At 40.4% G+C, this 19,351-nt stretch overlaps 1 protein-coding gene across 1 annotated transcript in view; it reads right to left on the bottom strand.

Annotated features, from left to right (window-relative positions):
- LOC123767745 (ectonucleoside triphosphate diphosphohydrolase 5) overlaps nucleotides 1–19,351 on the bottom strand; it is a 69,091-nt gene that overhangs the window by 45,112 nt on the left and 4,628 nt on the right. Inside the window, 2 exon segments of the mRNA XM_069310382.1 lie at nucleotides 9,169–9,336; nucleotides 10,879–11,005. Of these exon segments, the coding sequence (XP_069166483.1) occupies nucleotides 9,169–9,336; nucleotides 10,879–11,005 (295 nt within the window).

Genomic DNA, 19,351 nt, shown 5'->3' with positions numbered 1-19,351 from the left:
CTATAGACACCCCCCATGTAGTTAAAAGCAGTCAATGCCGGCACCGGGAATCGAACCCGGGCCACAGGATTACGCGTCCAGCGTGCTATCCACACAGCCACCAGCCCCCCCTAATGGCCCCTGTGCCACAGCCACAGGTAGTGGCACTGGGCCTGTGATGACATCATGCTTGTTAGCTTGTTTTCGATTGGGGAGTTCTGCTAGATAGTTCAGCTTTCGGTTTGCAATTTTTAACCAACTGTAGTTTGTTTTGGAATTCCTACCTTTCTGAGTGCCAGACCTGGTACATGGCAGACATAGGACTGCTTCCAATTACATGTGGGGTGTCTATAGGCCACTGCTCCTCGTGCCTCTCTGAGGGGGCCAGGTTCTGGCTCATGGTCCCCGGTAGTCATAGAACTCTATCGATTGACTGTTGTCACGGTCTAATATATACACATCAGCCCAGTAAAGCTCCGGGAAGCAGAAGGGGTTCTCCACAGAAATTTCTTTGGACAGTGGCTCAACAAATTATAAATGATAAGACAATTTACGTTGGTAGGGATGAAGGAATTAAGAGATGCAGAGCACATGTAATGAACGAATCTGATAAAGGAGCTGTTTAAGGTGTTTGACAAAACAGTGCCACAGTGTACAAGTAATTTTAGTGCCTGAAACAATGAAGGAAGCCACACACCTCACAAAATAACTCTTCTATAAACAACATGAAAGATATGAAATGTTGGCGGTAAGGTACTTGAACATTTATTGCTATTACTAGCAAAGGTTTAAGAGGAAAAGCCAAATAGATGCCTGCTAAGATGTTAAGATATGCACTTATATGAATGTTCCGGTACTTACTGACAATAGCAGTATAGTTAGGATTATTATACTGCAGTTATAATATGGAAACTAATATTTTATAAATTATAATAATTGTTTAACAAACTTAATTTAAAACTTCTATCAAGTTCAACTGCTAAAATTAGAGTATAAAGTTTACTATTAAATGCAAATAAAAATTCTTTAAAAATGTACAGAGTAAATAATATTTTACAACAAAGTTCATTAATTCATATATATATACAGTACATATAAAACAATCCTGTTTTCCCTATACTATACATGTAGAAAGCATAAAACAACTTATTTCTTTATACAAAAGGAAATGACATGCAAAACTTAATTAAACCTTAAACTGCATAAAACATCATATGATGTGTGACATTGAAGGGGGTATAATTAAAAAAATATTTGAATTATGTAAAAATTACTTAAAAATGTTAAACAAATCTTCAACTTATTGGCTTCAGCTTCGTGAAACTTTCATCAAAAATATTTTCAGAAATTGATCTTAGACAAATATTTAGAAAAAAAGAAAGTTTTGTTGATAAAGAGAATAGCTCCTATTAACTGGAACTGGTGGATAATGCAATAATAAAGAGATGCAAGCACCTGTCCAATGCACAAAGAAGAAGAATAGTAGTAAGACATGTCCACAAAGTGGTTATACAGCTGGTGCCTTTATAGCATTGGTGAGTAATACATAATAACACAAATAATAATGAGTTACTATGTTATTATGATCTACTTTGTTATATATCATATAAATACATTGCCCAATGTTATTATCAGTTACTTTTAAAAATGTCCAAAAAATATTTTTTTTAGGGGAAATTTTTGTTTAGGATTTTAGTTTTGTTTTTCCTCCTTTATTTACTATTTGAATTTGTTTTAACCTTTACATCCTGGAGAATGCATACTCATCCCTAACTATGTGAAGACAGAATTAAATTGGTCAACAAATAAATTGGTTACAACCCCCAGAACTTGGGACTTTGATTTTTTTTTGACTGATTTTTTTCACAGATTTTAAACTCTATTTTCCTTGTTTCTTTAGGTTGTTTTGAAGATTAGGGACCCGCTCAGGGCTTTTTTACTTATATAAAGAATACCCTAAATATATTCCCTAAATCATTATAATTATTATAATTATCCTTATTTTTTTTCTTATTTAATTTCTACACACATTGACCTACAACTTTCACATACTTGAGTATGAATGCCAAACAATGTTTATTACAACATACACGTAAATTCATGAATTAGAAATGCCTCATTCATTGTCGATAACTTCAACTTCAATTACAGTACAGTATATCTAAAACTAGAATTTCAACTTACTTCAGTATCCAAAAATCTAGTTTCCGACCGATTCTCGCCATTTTTACGTATAGTGTGCACAGCGGTCTGTTCTACAATCCCTATAGAATTGATTTTTCATAAACTCTAAATGTTTGGAGTTATAAATTTTTGTTGTCTAAATTTGCGCATATTTCAAATGCCATATTGACAAATTTTTTTACAGTAAACTATACTGAAAACCTATATTCTAAATATATGAAAATGAAGATCATATGCTATTCTGAGAGCATAAAAACACCAAATGAACAGTTGGTGATATTTTTATATTTTTGCAGCCGATTTCAAAATCAGAAGTTTTCAATATTTAATTTTATAATTATTTTCTATATTCTTGTTTTTCAAGTTACACTGGTATCATTTAAACAAAGTTGGAGCATTTGCCTAGAAGATTATTCACAGAACATTTGAAAGAGTTTCAGAAAATTTTGAAAACTGAGTTCAATGTCACACATCATATGAGGTTTTGTGCAGTTTAAGGGTTAAATTATGCAGTGTTTGCCAAAGATAGCTTGATCTTGTCTATCTGTTCAGCTATAAACATACAGTATTTCTGTAATTACCTAAGTGTAGTTATAGGATGAGAGCTATGCTCGTGGTGTCCCATCTTCCCAGCACTCTGTCATATAATGCTTTGAAATTACTAACAGTTTTGGCCTCCACCACCTTCTCACCTAACTTGTTCCAACTGTCTACCATTCTATGAAAGTGAATTTTTTTATATTTCTTCAGCAGCTTTGTTTAGTTACTTTAAATCTATGACCTCTTGTTCTTGAAGTTCCAGGTCTCGGGAAATCTTCCCTATCAATTTTATCGATTCCCCGTTACTATTTTGTACGTAGTGATCATATCACCTCTTTTCTGTCTTCTAGTTTGGGCATATTTAATGCCTCTAACCTCTTCTTGTAGCTCTTGTCCTTCATTTCTCGTAGCCCTTTAGTACCATGTCTTTGCACCTTTTCCAATTTGTTGATGTGCTTCTTATGATATGGGCACCATACAACCGCTGCACATTCCAGCTTTGGTCTATCAAAAGTCGTGAATAATTTCTTGAGTATTTTGCCATCCATGTATTTAAAAGCAATTCTGAAATTAGAAAGTGTAGCATAGGCTCCTCGTACGATGTTCTTTATGTGGTCCTCATGTGATAGTTTTTTATCTAGAACCAACCCCAGATCTCGTTCTTTATCCGAATTCCTAAAAAACTTTCCACATAATTTATGAGTTGTGTGGGGTCTATGTTCTCCTATTCCACATTCCATAGCATGGCATTTATCCTACTAAATTCCATTTGCCAAGTGTTGCTCCATACACATATTTTGTCCAGGTCTTCTTGAAGGGCATGACAATCATCTAAATTTCTTATCTTCCCTATTATCTTAGCATTATCAGCAATGTTCATATAATTCTGTATTCCTTCTGGTAGATCGTTTATGTAGACAATGAACATTACCAGTGCAAGAACTGAACCCTGTGGTACTCCACTTATGACATTTCTCCAGTTCAATACATTGCCTCTGATTACTGCCCTCATTTTTTCTGTCAGAAAATTTTCATCCATGTTAGAAGCCTACCTGTCACTCCTCCAATATGCTCCAGTTTCCAGAACAACCTCTTATGATGCAACTCAGTTGAATGCATTTTTTAGGTCTAGATAGATGCAGTCAACCCAACCATCTCTTTCCTGTAAAATCTCTGTGGCTCAATAATAGAAACTTAGTAAATTCAATACACAGGATCTTCCAGATTGAAGACGATACTGTCTGTCTGTCTTATTATATCAATTTTCACCAGGTGTTCTACCCCATTTAGTTTTAATTATTTATTCTAATACAGTATTTTGACTTTTACACTTGTCAATGATACAGGTCTATAATTGAGGGGGGACTTCCCTGCTGCTACTTTTGTAGATTGGAACTATGTTAGCCTTTTTCCACACATCAGCTACAACTCCTGTACACAAGGATGCCTGAAAAATTTGTTGAAGTAGAATGCTGAGCCCAGGTGCATCATTCTCTCAGCATTCTCTCAGCACCATTCAGCTCAGCTCTCAACACCCATGGTGAAACTCCATCAGGGCCAACTGCTTTGTTCTTTTCTTAGCTCCTTGATAATTTTTTCCACTTCATCTCTAGACAACTCTATGTGCTCTATGTTATTCTCTGGAATTCTTCTTTTGTCTGGCTCCCTGAAGATTTAATTTTGTACAAACACACTTTGGAGCTTTGTTTAATGCTTCACACATTTCATTTTCATTTTCCGTGAATCTGTTTCCCATTTTCAACCTCTGAATATTATTCTTTACTTGCAATTTGCTGTTGATGAATTTATAGAATAGGCCTGGTTCTGTTTTACATTTGTCCGCTATCCCTCTCTCAAAATTTCTTTTTACCTCTCTCCTCACAATTGTTTCTCGCATCTCTGTATCACTGGTATGTTTGGGGGTTTGACCTCTTCCTATATCGATTCCATTTTTGTGTCTTTTGGTCTCTGACCCTCCCACAATTTCTGTTGAACTAATCCTGTTTCCTAGTTCTAGAGCTCTGCTTTGGTATAAATTTGTTTGTGCCTTTATCATATATTTCAAAAACTCAACATACATCTCTTTTACTTCCTTGACTAACAGCAAGTCGTTATAGTCAAATTCCTTAAAGAAATTTCTAAGTTCCCACCATCCCCCATAATGTTCTCTCCTGAAATCAGATTTTTCAACTGCTTCATATTCCTCATTTTCTTCCAGATTATAATGCATTGCATAATTGTGTGCCCAATTAGGTGTTTGCCTTCATTAAGCTAGGCATCTTCTCAACAGTGTTATCAATTGAAGTGCAAGAACTGCAAACAAGCATGTAGAAACATAATTCTTCAACCCACTCTTATTTTTGGATATTCGCTTGGTATGAGCTTTATTGAGAAACTTAACTAAATACCAAGCAAAATAATGACTGAAAATAAAGATTCCTCTTTAACGGTGTTTTCTGAGGTATCCCACTCGGCTACTCCACAAAGCAAGATCATACTAAAACTATGGTCTACATCTGGAGTATTTACATCAGATCAACATTCTGCACCAGACCAGCAAAGAACTATTTAAACTATTCCTACTAAATCATACTGATGATAAGCACTTAGAGCGTTCAATCCAGTCCTATGCTGCCAGAAAGAACATTCATACAAAAATCAAGAGCCTTTTTCAAATAATACTTGCCTTAATAATTGTTCTTTCACAGATTAGGCTCCATGAAATCAAAATCTTGGCCTAATCTTCACAACAGGTTCACTTGGGATTCCAGTCATTACTCTTGTCTTCTAGTTTAAGATTGTTCATTGTAGGTGCTAAGCAATTTTGGTTTACTTAGCACTCAACCAAAACTGCATCCTCCTAACCTTTGTAATATCTGAGTTATTGTTACCATTTTTGCACACCAAGGCAGATTCCCTTTTCCTCTAAGAGACCAATCTAGAAAGCATCCAGGTATTTGCTTTGAGCTTTTCACTAACACATTCAATGAGAGCATGGATTTTGTCTTCAGCTTTCACTATGCTAGTCAATGATGATGGTCTTGAACATTGCAATCGCATAATGTTAGGGGAATGCATACCTCTTCTGAATGCTATGCCTCAACAGAAGTCCATCAAGACTTTCTCATTGTTGTGCTTAACTCTAGCCATAGCCTATCTTCTGACTTCTCAGGATTTAGTCCTGTAGCAGTTCAAATCCGTAGGGTGTTGAATGTGCTGGCAGATGTCTTCTCCCAGGTTCATTTCAATGGAACAAACTATGAGTTGGAAGAGACCTCCTTTCGTTTGATATATACCATGTTCAGCATTCTTTAAGTGGATTTGTTTGCATCCACATGGCACAACAAACAGCCTGTTTACGTGGTTCTGTCCCTCATTTGCAATACATTTGTGGTGAATGCACAACATATCAACTGGAACTACTTGGGTTATGGGAGCCTTAATTTGATGATGGTACTGTTACCTGGTGGCAGATGGGGATAGTGCCCTAGTGGGCTATTCAGTATTTGGGAAGGGTGCAGAGCTGTCATGACAAGTTGTGCTAGAAAAGCTATGAATTTTGTATATAAATGTGATTTCTGGCTGCATTCAGTGATAGATATTGAAATCCTCCAGTGTTTCCTTAGGCTAGAACTAGAATGACTCAGCAGGAACAGTTTGACAATACTCCAGCTACACTGGTGCAGAATGTCAATCTCCCCTGAATGAGAGATCCAAACTAGAGGTTCAGTAGGATCCTGCCTAATAGTGTAACTAAGTTTACTGCTCAGAAAAGTACCGGTACTTTCATATACAGTACAGCGTACACACAATAACTGGATTTCCCTCCATCTCTACCATGTCATTTAATCTTTGTTAAGCTACAGGTACATTACACTTTATCCACATCCTTTCACACCAATCCTTCCACTTCATTTTTGGTCTCAGCTCATATTCATCTGCTTCAACCTATTTTGTGTCTAAACTTGCACACATCTTAAATTTTTTCTTTCATTCATACATTATCACATGTCATTTATTCCCATTATTAATCCCTCATATCTCATAATTATGTTATTTCATAGTCTATCCACTTATTAACCTTTACACACATTTATCCAATTCCAACATTACAGGCCAAAGTAAGTGGCCTACAATTCATAAAGAGTACCAAGAGGAAATACAATTGAGAAACCAAATTATTCACTGCATTCAAAATATCATTTGTTTAGACTCCTATTCAGGGAGAGCAATTTAAAGAATTTAGAGATAACAAAATATGAAAGATAAAATATTTGCTTATCATAATTACTCAATGATTCCATTAACTTGACTGACATACATATGCTTTAACTTCTTTGATTTGAATGAGCACAACATCTTATCATTGACATATAGATCAAACTACCTGACTACAACACTTTCCTATAATTAGAAAGCTGTATATTCAATAAAAATAAACTAAAATTTGTACCCAGTTTCATATTGTCAAGGTCTGCAAGCCCGTTAGGTTCATCAAGGTTCCATTAGACTAACTATTGATTTTCCTCAGAATGCAACCCACAACAGTTACCTAACTTCCAGGTTCTAGTTCCTGTTCGGTGTGAGGAATCGTGCCCAAACATCTCATCCTGCACAAGAATTGAACATGAAACCTTTCAGTTATAAGTCGACTGTGCTGACCCATGCACTACACAACACCTGATTTACCAGATAAAATATGTCATCTAAGTCATCATTGGAGTGAGAAATGAATACTGTATTATATATAAACTTTTATGGCCTCTCCATTATTCTGCTCACCCACTATTATTTCACACTTGACTTTAATCAGATTTCTACACAACCTGTACAGAAAAAATAATACAACACAATTTGTATCAGTAAAAATTAAGTTCTGAAAAATAAGCAAATATTCTGTCCTGCTCGAGTGTAATGCTGGTTACATAAGTCTGTCTTGAGCTGGCCAGTTTATTTACACAAATACAAGTAGTATCTCTCAAAATAACCAGACTGATTACTCTAATGTTCACCATATCACACAGCCTTATCACTTGGTCCTTGACATGTACTTAAGAAGGTCTAAGACACTCCAGATAAAGCTGGAGATTAATGAACACAATTCTTACCTCATAAAACACCAGTGCACTTCAGCCAGGACAAATTGACTGTCACAATTTGTCCACTAAACATAGCTGTTGACTCAGACAGGAATCTTAACATGGTTCCTACAGTGATCATGTTGATATCAATAAAGGCATTGGTAACAGTTGCTTAAAACTTAGATGATCTTCTTGCCAGTGTTCACTGGTCAGCTTGTATTAAATAAAAGAAAGAATGACATGTAGAAAATAAAACAATAAAAATTAAAAGAAAATGCTAATCAAATTAAAAAATAATACAATTATATGCATAATGAAATACTGTACTGGGCAAAAAAGAACTACCCGGTAGATGTTTGTAGCCAGACACGAAAGGTATTCCCAAGCCATCATATCTCGGGTCACAAAATGGTGTAATGAGTACCAGGGGAGTGAATGATTACCTAAGGCTGTATTAGGCGCATGGTAATTTGGTGGTTGTGGTAATGGTAGTAAATTTTATAATTAATTACAGTACTTAAATGTAGTTATTGGATAAGAGCCACATCCGTGGTGTCCCGTCTTCCCAGTACTCTTTGTGGTGGTAAAGGTGTAAGTGGAGGTAGTGGTGGTGGTAAAAGTGTAAGTAGAGGTAGTGGTGGTGGTGGTAAAGGTGTAGGTGGAGATGGTGGTGGTGGTAATAGCAGGGCTTACCTAATAACACTTCAGTGATTATGGGAGAAGTGAAGTCTAGTTGTGCACCACCTATTACCCTTGTTGTACACGTTGACTTTATATTAACTTTCCTGACATTTAAATTCTTTGTCATATCTGGCTTTAAAATTGTGGATGGTGTTGAATTTCATGACTTTCAGTGCATTCAATTGGTTGATCATCCTTTCAAGGTTCAAGTATATCCTTACATTTCTTGGGAAGTAATTATTAAGTATAGCAATGTAGGCAAAGTAAAAGAAGACTTTGACTTTGACATATCAGAGACTATAGAGAAGACTGATTCTTTAAAAAATAATTATTATCAAGGAACTGATAGCAACAAAGAATGGGTGGCATTCTAAATATATTACTCTAATCTCCTTGTTTTTGTATTTACTAGACAAGCACTTTATATTTTACCTAAACCTGAACAAATTTATGTCACCTGGACCAATACCAACAGAGACTTTCCTTCCACCACTATCCATAAGTCTTAAAAGTTTTAGCTAATACTGAATGCCAAAGCATTCTCCAAACATCACAAAGGCACTGTAAATTTGCAAATAAAAAAATGTGCACAAATTTATTCTGTAAAAATTATAAGGTATTTCTTTGGGGGGATACCAAATAACAGTTAATATTCCACATTGAAGAAACGATAATCAATGAGCTTGTCAGATAACACACTAACCTGTAAGGCTTTTAAAGAAAGTGAAAGCCAGGACACGTGAGCCAGTTGAGCCTGCATCAATAATGACAGCGTGGACCCTCTCCTGTACACCCAACGCCACCGACACATGGTCAAGGGAGTTGGTATTATGACCAACACTCTTCATGGGCCAAGTGTTGTTTAAAGTTACTGTAGAAAGTAAGAACAGTCACATAAAAAATTTAAACTTATTTAAGCAACAATATGATGAGATTTAGATGATGAGAAATGATGAGAAATCTCATCATCTAAGGATGATGAGATTTAGGCCAATGGTATCTACTGGAACTTGAAAGTACAGTCGAGTTCATTCTCGACTCACAATTGAGAATTCCGGGTTCAAATCCTGGTGTGGGGCAGAAATGGACAGGTGCATTTCCTATCACCTAATGCATCTGTTCACCTAGCAGTAAATAGGCATCCAGGAGTTAGTATGCTTTTTGTGGGGTTGCATCCTGGGGAGTCAGTAATTCGATCCTGGGGGGGGGGCCTCAATATAAGCCTAACATGCATATACAGGCACATATACTAGCTGCCTGCTCCCCAACACAATGAATTATAATTCTAAACATTATACAAGGTACAGTTACATAAAAACTCAATTATATATCTACAACAACCAGTTGCATACAAAATAGCTTAAGTAACTAGTATTTCCTATATCTTTCAACATTCTCTTGGTTATCATGTAATTGGGTAGTGTGTACTCGACATTATTGATAACCGAGTCCACACTGCAACTGAACCCCAAATAAATGAACATAGTACAGTACTGTCAGTGACAGGCATGCAGCCCACTTGAAGCAAAATCAAACTAGGCTACAAAATTTTTGGACAGTGCCAAAACACTATCAATCAATGCATTAACCTTTTCATGATGACATTTAAGTTTTGGCCTGGCTTTCATCTAGGGTCCTAATGGGATCTTCACTTAGTCTTTCAATGGGCCACAGATAATAACACGATGTCTAATGATAATAAGTTTCAGTTACTGTGCTATGGAAAACAAAAATATCGAAACAGAAACCATATAGCAAACAGTCAAACCACACTACTGGAATAAAAAGCAATGTAAAAGACTTAGGAGTAATCATGTTGGAAGACCTTACTTTTAAAGATCACAACAAAGTACCTGTCACAAAATCAAGAAAATGACAGGTTGGATAACAAGAATCTTTCAAACAAAAGATGCCGCACTAATGCTGATACTTTTTAAGATACAGTACTAGTTCTCTCTAGAGTGGAATATTGTTGCACACTAACAGCCTCATTCAAAGCTGGAGAAATTGCTGACTTGGAGAGTGTGCAAAGATTTTTTACTACTAGAATCCACTCACTAAAATATCTAAATTATTGAGGCTGCTTAACAATTTTAAATCTGTATTCCCTAGAGTGTAAGCGGGAGAGATATATCATTGACACTTGGGAAATACTAGAAAAATTGGTTCCAAATCTGTACACAGAAATAACACCAATTTATTTATTTTGTTTAATAATTTCTAAATGCATACCAGTCACACAGAAGAGTTTGTATTCATAAACAAACATGCAATACATGATATATATACTGTATATGCTTTTTCTAATACTGTACCAAACAATTCATATGGAACTCAAAATCGAACTGGTTTTAGAATACTGTACTGTAGCATAGTACTGTTACATCCATTATTGCTAATGTGAAATACTTACCTAAAATGATGAGGGTTGTGAGGCTGAAAACTACTCCATAAAAAAGAAGTCGCATCAAACGAAAAGGGGCATGCATTTTGCCTGATGACTGAATACCATTTGCAGACACTCCCATGTCACCTCCTAACTGCAATATAAAAGAAATTCTATTTGAAATTGTTACAATAAATTATAATATCAAAATCAGGAATAAGTACTGCATAAATAACTAATGGTTCTAACATTAAGAGCAACAGTTTTGGTCCACCAGATAGTCATAAGAAACCAATAAAGAAAAAAGTAGGATAAAGTTAAGAGAAACAACCCATGGCTATTTAGAAATGTAGATCAATCCAGACTCATTTCAGAGTTAGCCAGATACAGGGATTAAACTTTTCCTGCATTCTCCAGGATTGACCTGATGAATGTGATGTACATTATACAAGGTTCTGAATGGTTCATTACACAAGTATCTAAATATGGTTTTTATGTTGGACAACCTGGCTGATTCCTGATTCTTGAAGAATTTTGCATCTGCCCTTTGGTATCTTATGTCTGACCTCCTGCTCCCTACACCTATTTTCATTACTTTACACTAACTTGAGTTAAACTCGAGTAGCCATTTATTGGATTTTTTTTTTCATTTGTCCAAGTCATCTTGTAGTCTCTTACTATCTTCCTCTGTCTTAATCTGTCTCATAATTTTTGCAGCATCGGCAAACATTAAGAAGAATAAGTCTATATCCTCTGGAAGATCATTTACAGTACAGTACTTATCTCAGAAACAGAATAGGTCCGAGTACATAACCCTGTGAGATTGCACTGGTGACATCTTTCCATTCTTATATCTACCCACCAGATTAACTCACTGTTTTCTGTTGCTTAGGTACTCCCTTATCCACTGGAACACCTTACCTGTTATTCCTGTCTACCTCGTCAAATTGCACCAGCCTCTTACGGATTATTGCATCAAGGCTTTTTAACTGTCCAAAAATATGTAGTCTGTCTGCTCTTCTCTTTGTCTAATTTTTGTTACCTTGTCATAGAATTCTATTAAACCTGTGAGGCAAGCTTTACCATCCCTGAACCCATGTTGGTGTGTTACAAAATCCTTTCTCTCCAGGTGTGCTACTAGCCTTTTCTCACAATCTTCTTCCCTACCTTGCATGGTATACGAGTTAGGGACACTAGCCTGAAGTTCAGTGCTTCCTGCATGTCATCCTTTTTCTATATTGGGACTACATTAGCTGTCTTCCAATGCTGTGTCTCCAGTCTCCAGTGACCTATTGTACACCATAGAGTGTGGCACACAGTGCTTCTGCTCCCTATTTTAGTATACATGGTGCTTCTCACCCCTAAACTATGGGACCAGAGTACCTGTTCTGTACATGGAAAGTCACAAGTCCCAGTCATGCCTTGCTTAGATATTTGTGTTTTATATAAAATACTGTATTGTTCCTATTTTCTCATAATTTTTATAATTTTTAAAATATTACAGGTAAGTCAGGAACTTATTGTGAACAATCCAAAGGAAAATCTTTAACAAAAATTTAAGGATTTCACTGAAACTCGCCTAAAGTGCCAAATGGTACTGTACTGAGTAAATTATTGTAAAATAATATTTGCTACTAAAGAAGTGAAACAAGTTTGGGTATTAAATTTGTTATACAGTACTTAAAAAAAAAATTCATAAACTCTGTTGTTCATACAGTAGCTTGCCATTTCATTTTCATTTCCAATATACTGTAATGTACATTTATTTTACATTTATCAACTTTAAAATGAATCTGCCATTCGTTACACTAATTTACTCTGGAATTTAAGTCGGCTTGTAATCTCGATCACTTTGTCGATACTATAACTTTGTTTCCTAATTTGAAGTCATCAGCAAATTTATATTGTGTACAGCATAAGCCATTATTGATACCATTTATATAAATAAATGGTATCAATAATGGCTACCCTGGCTTTGCGTCCTGGAGAGGCCACTCCAGACGATAAGCAGAGCGCAACTCCATAGTCTCCCGACTCGTCACATGAGGTCACGACCTCTCCGTAGGGTGCAGTCGCACCTCCACAGATCTCCAGTATCAGCTATTGATACTGGTAATGGCTCCAAAGGGCCACCACTTACGGGCTATTCATGCCCGTGCCACCTTTTGGGTGGCTTAATCTTCATCAATCAATCAATCATAGTCTCCCGACACTGATGGATGCCTACTATATAAATAAAATACAAAATTGGTCCCAAGACAAACTCTTTGTGGCCCTCTTCACCTGCAGGTTTTATCCAACACACATTTCCATTTAGAAGTACTGTACACATTTGCATCCAGATGACCAATTTTATAACCAACTTGGACAATAGTCTAACCATATGCTCTTACTTTTCAAAAGCATTCTACAATGAGGAACTTCATCAAATGCATTTTGAAATTCCAGATACAGTAAGTAATGTATAATGTCTTTCATCAAACATGGTAAAATGTTATAAAGGAAATCAAGAAAATTTGTCAAACAAGCAATTTCTACAAAAAACATGCTGGAATTTCTTATTAGATGCTGACTCTTCCTAAAATGTATAATACAAAAATAGAATGGATTTATTAAAAGATTCTATGGTTAGTTCACATGAGTAACTGAGAAAGAAGATCTTCAATCCAGCATATCAAGGATGTGTAAGGAGTTCATGGTCAATAAATACACTTAGTATTGTATACAATAATGAGTTCATGGAATGAAAAAAAAAACCAGCATTGAATGTAATGAAACGCCATTTTCTGGGTGAGTCCCGGAGGCTCCCCGGAGCTATCCCAGGCTGATATGCTAATGTCAGACTTTGGCATCAGTCATGTGTATGGAGTTCTTAGGCCTACCGGGGACCACGGCCAGAACCGGGCCCCCTCAGAGAGGCAAGGGGAGCAATGGCCTATAGAAGCCCCCGTGTTAGTGGAAGCATTCTATGTCTGCCATCGACCGGAACAGGCACCCAGAAAGGTAAGCGCCCCAAAACAAACCCCTATTCTGGTTAAAATTGCTACCTAAAACCGAACTAGTGGATAGAACTCCCCAACCGAAAACAAGCAAACTAGTGTGACGTCACACACTGCCGCGCCGCTGTCTGCGCAGCTCCCTCCTCCCCGGGAGGGGGAAGGGGGAGCCCCAGACCCCCCGCGCCGGCTACCCACACCTCAAGTTCTTGAGGCTGGATGTCAAAAACGCGAAAAACCGCCGACCGGAGGGAGGGAGGGATGCCGGGGAGCCTCCGGGACTCACCCAGAAAATGGCGTTTCATTACATTCAACGCTGGTTTTCTGGGGGGAGCCCCGTCGGCTCCCCGGAGCTAACTACCCACAGACAGAAAAAGAGGGACTTACCCGGGAGGCGGTCGTCGCTCACCCCTCAACTCGAAGCCGAGACAACTGGCTGCAACCGCCGATCACAAAACATGATGCACCCCCGGCCAGACCAACCAAGCATCAACCACCCATGGACCCCTCCGGAACGCAGCAGTCTCATTCTTCGCCAGAAAAGAAGGAGACGGCTGCAAACGAACAAAACTATCACCACGACCAAAAGAGCAGAAACCCCTGCGCCGGAGGAGAGCATGAAGCTCCCCTACCCGACCCCCAGAGGCCAAAGCCAACAAGAAAAGTGCCTTGGAAAAACAATCCTGGACCGAACGGGGCCACAACGAAACGAGGAGATGAAAGGAAAGCGAGCACTCTGTCCAAAGACCAGGACGGCTCAGGCGACGCATGAGCAGGCCGGAGGTGAAACAATGCACGAGACAGCTTGCGAAACGGCGCAGACGTAACATCGATACCGAAAGCAAGCTGAAGCGGCTCCGCCAGCGCCGCACGATACGAAGCGACAGTGTTAGGCATAAGATGACGGTCCTGAAACAACCACGAGAGGAAGGACAAGACAACCCGAACAGACAAGGAGCTAACACGACGAAGACGCAAAAAGAAACGGAAGGACCGCCAGGAAAACTGCATACTGCCGCCGAGAAGAAGCCCTCAGGTGGGACACCAACAAGGAGGCCACCTGATCACCATAGAGATGATGATAGACTCGAGTCAAAAAAACCATACGCGAAGACTCGAGGAGAAGATCGAACCAGCTACGTGACGTACCGGCCCGATCTGCTGAAAGAGGCGGAGCCGTGGGAAAAACCCTCGGGTTCGGACACCGAGCAACCAGCGCCTGAAACCAAGGCTGGGCCGGCCACCAAGGGGCCAGAAGGACAACTCTCCCCCGGTAAGTCTCTAAGCGAGTCAGGACCTGGAGCAACAGCCGAACCGGGGGAAAGAGATACAGGAACCCCCACCTCGTCCAGTCGAGCCGAAAGGCATCGACCCCGACGGCCTCGCAATCGGGGAAGGGCGCCGCATAAACGGGAAGACGCCGCGACCACGCCGACGTGAAGAGGTCCACCTCGGGGCGCCCGAACGTCTGGCAAAGCCAACGGAAGGACTCGTCGTCGACCGTCGCCAAGACGTTGGACACGCCCCGTACGTGAACCGCCAGGAGAGCCAAACCCCAAGAACTCAGCAGACGAGTCACCCGAAGCGACCAACCCCAAAGAGACAAGGACCGCATCGAACCCCCGCGGTTCAGGCAATGAAACACCGGAGAGCAGTCCGAATGGAGCCGAATCGTCGATCCGCGGGCCACCCGAATCCTCCCCAGAGCAAACCACACTGCCGCGAACTCCCGCACCGTACCGTGAGCTCGACGGAAGGACGGATCCCAACGCCCCTGGCCGGCCTGGTGAGCACTGGTCACAAAACCCCAGCCGAGACGACGCATCCGTGTACACATCGAGCGAGGGCTCGGGTAGGCGCCAAGGCACTGAACCCCGAAAAACCCGAAGAGGAAACCGGTGACGCAGCAACCGACGCAAGTCCCCCGGGGGTCGAACTCTGCGATCGCGAGAGAGGCGGAAGGGGGAACCCCGAAGGAACCAGAACAGCCGTCGAAGCCAAACCCGACCCGGCGGGTAGACCACCATCGCGCTTACCTTTCTGGGTGCCTGTTCCGGTCGATGGCAGACATAGAATGCTTCCACTAACACGGGGGCTTCTATAGGCCATTGCTCCCCTTGCCTCTCTGAGGGGGCCCGGTTCTGGCCGTGGTCCCCGGTAGGCCTAAGAACTCCATACACATGACTGATGCCAAAGTCTGACATTAGCATATCAGCCTGGGATAGCTCCGGGGAGCCTCCGGGGCTCCCCCCAGAAAAAGTAAAAAATTCAGACATGTCAGTATAATGAATGCAGAAGAAAGTAGTATAAGACTGGGTAAAGAGTACAGGCTGGGGTAAAGAGTACAGGCTGGGGTAAAGAGTACAGGCTGGGGAATAAAGTACAGGCTGGGGTAAAGAGTACAGGCTGGGGAATAAAGTACAGGCTGGGGTAAAGAGTACAGGCAGGGGTAAAGAGTACAAGCTGGGTAAAGAGTACAAGCTGGGTAAAGAGTACAAGCTGGGTAAAGAGTACAGGCTGGGTAAAGAGTACAGGCAGTGGAGTGCACACTGATGTAAAAAGCATAGATAGCCATGTTTAGAAGAAAAAAGGAATAAAACAGAACATCTGTACACATAATAAATAAGAGATATTTTAGTCCAAGAGTAGTGGCATGCTATTAAGTACACTCTTGGCATGCCAACCACAGCTCCCTTTAATCGTGTCCTCCATTCTCCACCTATGCTATATATAAACTAGGTGGCATTCACAGGGTATCAAAGGATATACCATTGGTGAGAGGCGTACCCAACTGGTTCACAAATATACGGTACTGATTCATAAACAAACTGTCGTATTTCACCCAACATGTTAATGAACACTACGGTGATGTTTGAATAATATGGATTGATGTGTAACTTCAGTCTGAGAGATAAGTTATTCAAATATCATAGAAATGAGATACTGAAGCATTGATACAAGTCATATGTCCAATTAAGTCTGACTGGGTAATTAGCCTCTCACCTCCCTCCCCAATATAGCCTTCATAAAGAGAGTATGGCAATTTTAATCACATTCAAACTGAACAGAACAATGATTTTTCCAAGTGTTGCTGTTTGTATGGGATGTGGTGGCTGTGTTTGTATGGGATGTGGTGACTGTGTTTGTATGGGATGTGGTGGCTGTGTTTGTATGGGATGTGGTGGCTGTGTTTGTATGGGATGTGGTGGCTGTGTTTGTATGGGATGTGGTGGCTGTGTTTTGCATGGGATGTGGTGGCTGTGTTTTGCATGGGATGTGGTGGCTGTGTTTTGCATGGGATGTGGTGGCTGTGTTTGTATGGGATGTGGTGGCTGTGTTTGTATGGGATGTGGTGGCTGTGTTTGTATGGGATGTGGTGGCTGTGTTTGTAAGGGTCGTGGTGGCTGTGTTTGTAAGGGTCGTGGTGGCTGTGTTTGTAAGGGTCGTGGTGGCTGTGTTTGTAAGGGTCGTGGTGGCTGTGTTTGTAAGGGTCGTGGTGGCTGTGTTTGTAAGGGTCGTAGTGGCTGTGTGTGTAAGGGTCGTGGTGGCTGTATTTGTAAGGGTCGTGGTGGCTGTGTTTGTAAGAGTCGTGGTGGCTGTGTTTGTAAGGGTCGTGGTGGCTGTGTTTGTTAGGGTCGTGGTGGCTGTGTTTGTAAGAGTCGTGGTGGCTGTGTTTGTAAGAGTCGTGGTGGCTGTGTTTGTAAGGGTCGTAGTGGCTGTGTGTGTAAGGGTCGTGGTGGCTGTATTTGTAAGGGTCGTGGTGGCTGTGTGTGTAAGGGTCGTGGTGGCTGTATTTGTAAGGGTCGTGGTGGCTGTGTTTGTAAGAGTCGTGGTGGCTGTGTTTGTAAGGGTCGTGGTGGCTGTGTTTGTTAGGGTCGTGGTGGCTGTGTTTGTTAGGGTCGTGGTGGCTGTGTTTGTATGGGATGTGGTGGCTGTGTTTGTATGGGATGTGGTGGCTGTGTTTGTATGGGATGTGGTGGCTGTGTTTGTATGGGATGTGGTGGCTGTGTTTGTATGGGATGTGGTGGCTGTGTTTGTAAGGGTTGTGGTGGCTGTGTTTGTAAGGGTCGTGGTGGCTGTGTTTGTAAGGGTTGTGGTGGTTGTGTTTGTAAGGGTTGTGGTGGCTGTGTTTGTAAGGGTCGTGGTGGCTGTGTTTGCAAGGGTCGTGGTGGCTGTGTTTGTAAGGGTTGTGGTGGTTGTGTTTGTAAGGGTTGTGGTGGCTGTGTTTGTAAGGGTTGTGGTGGCTGTTTGTATGGGATGTGGTGGCTGTTTGTATAGATCATGGTGGCTGTATAAATATGGGTTGTGGTAACTGTATAAGTATGGGTCGTGGTGGCTGTATAATATAATTCATTGTGTCGGGACGGGAACCCAGAGTGCCAGCTACACGTTAGGCTTTTATCGAAGTCTCCTCCCTCTCCCCAGGCCTAATTACTGACCCCGCCTAGGATGCGACCCCACAACAAGCTGACTAACTCCTGAGTACCTACTCAGTGCTAGGTGAACATGTGCATTAGGTGAAAGGAAATGTGCCCAACCAATTCTGTACGGCCCGGGATTCGAACCTGGAATTCTCGATTGTGCATTGAGAATAAACCCGACTGTACTACCAGGACCCTTTTGGTTTCGGTAGTATGAGTTGTGGTAGCTGTATAAATATGGGTTGTGGTGGCTGTGTAGCGAGGATATTATGTCAATATACCTGCTCCAAGCTCTAATTAGCCTAATGACAAACTCATTAGCAGTAATTACAAAAGCTATAATCTTTTCCCTAATTACAGGTAACATTCTTTCCATCCAATGGGAGGAAGCCATTGTATAGTCCAATAATATAAGCATCGAAAAGCGAATAGCCAACAGTACAATTTCCACAGTAATTCAGTTATCTTCAGTACAGACGCTTCGGATTTACCACACCTCTTCAACCTCAAGAATGTAGTACTCAGTGTGTACAGTTCTAATCGACCCCAAGACACTATAGCTTCGACTCGGTAGACAGCAGACTATGACCGCATCGAGCTACAACACTCTCGTTCCCCATCGAGTTTAGACACTCACGATTCCCCATTGAGCCACCACGTTCCCCTACATAGAGCTCAGCAACTGTGGCCTCACTCAGCTCTCTGCTCTGCTCCAAGTTCCGTCTCAGTGTCTACGACACTGTAAACGACTGACTGCTGTAACCAAGACTACTAAATATATATGAAACCCCCTAAACACTGTGTATCTAATCTACCCAACAACGTGACATAATCGTACGTTACAGCTGTATAAGTATGGGTCATGGCAGTTGTATAAGTATGGGGTCGTGGTGGCTGTATAAGTATGGGTCAACATGGCTGTGTTTGTGTGATGCATGTGTTTTTTGTCGAGTCTACATAGCTTTTTTATGGGATGTTGTGCATATGTGGAATGATTTGGTTTAATTTTTTGTAAACTGGTAAAGCCTTTGCCCAATCAAAAACCTGAGAAAACAGTCCTGGCACTCATTTTGCCCTTCCACC

The sequence above is a fragment of the Procambarus clarkii genome, chromosome 67, assembly GCF_040958095.1.
Source record: "Procambarus clarkii isolate CNS0578487 chromosome 67, FALCON_Pclarkii_2.0, whole genome shotgun sequence".
Taxonomy (NCBI): domain Eukaryota; kingdom Metazoa; phylum Arthropoda; class Malacostraca; order Decapoda; family Cambaridae; genus Procambarus; species Procambarus clarkii.
The sequence above is the reverse complement of the archived record's forward strand: the minus strand, read 5'-3'. Positions and strand labels throughout refer to the sequence as shown.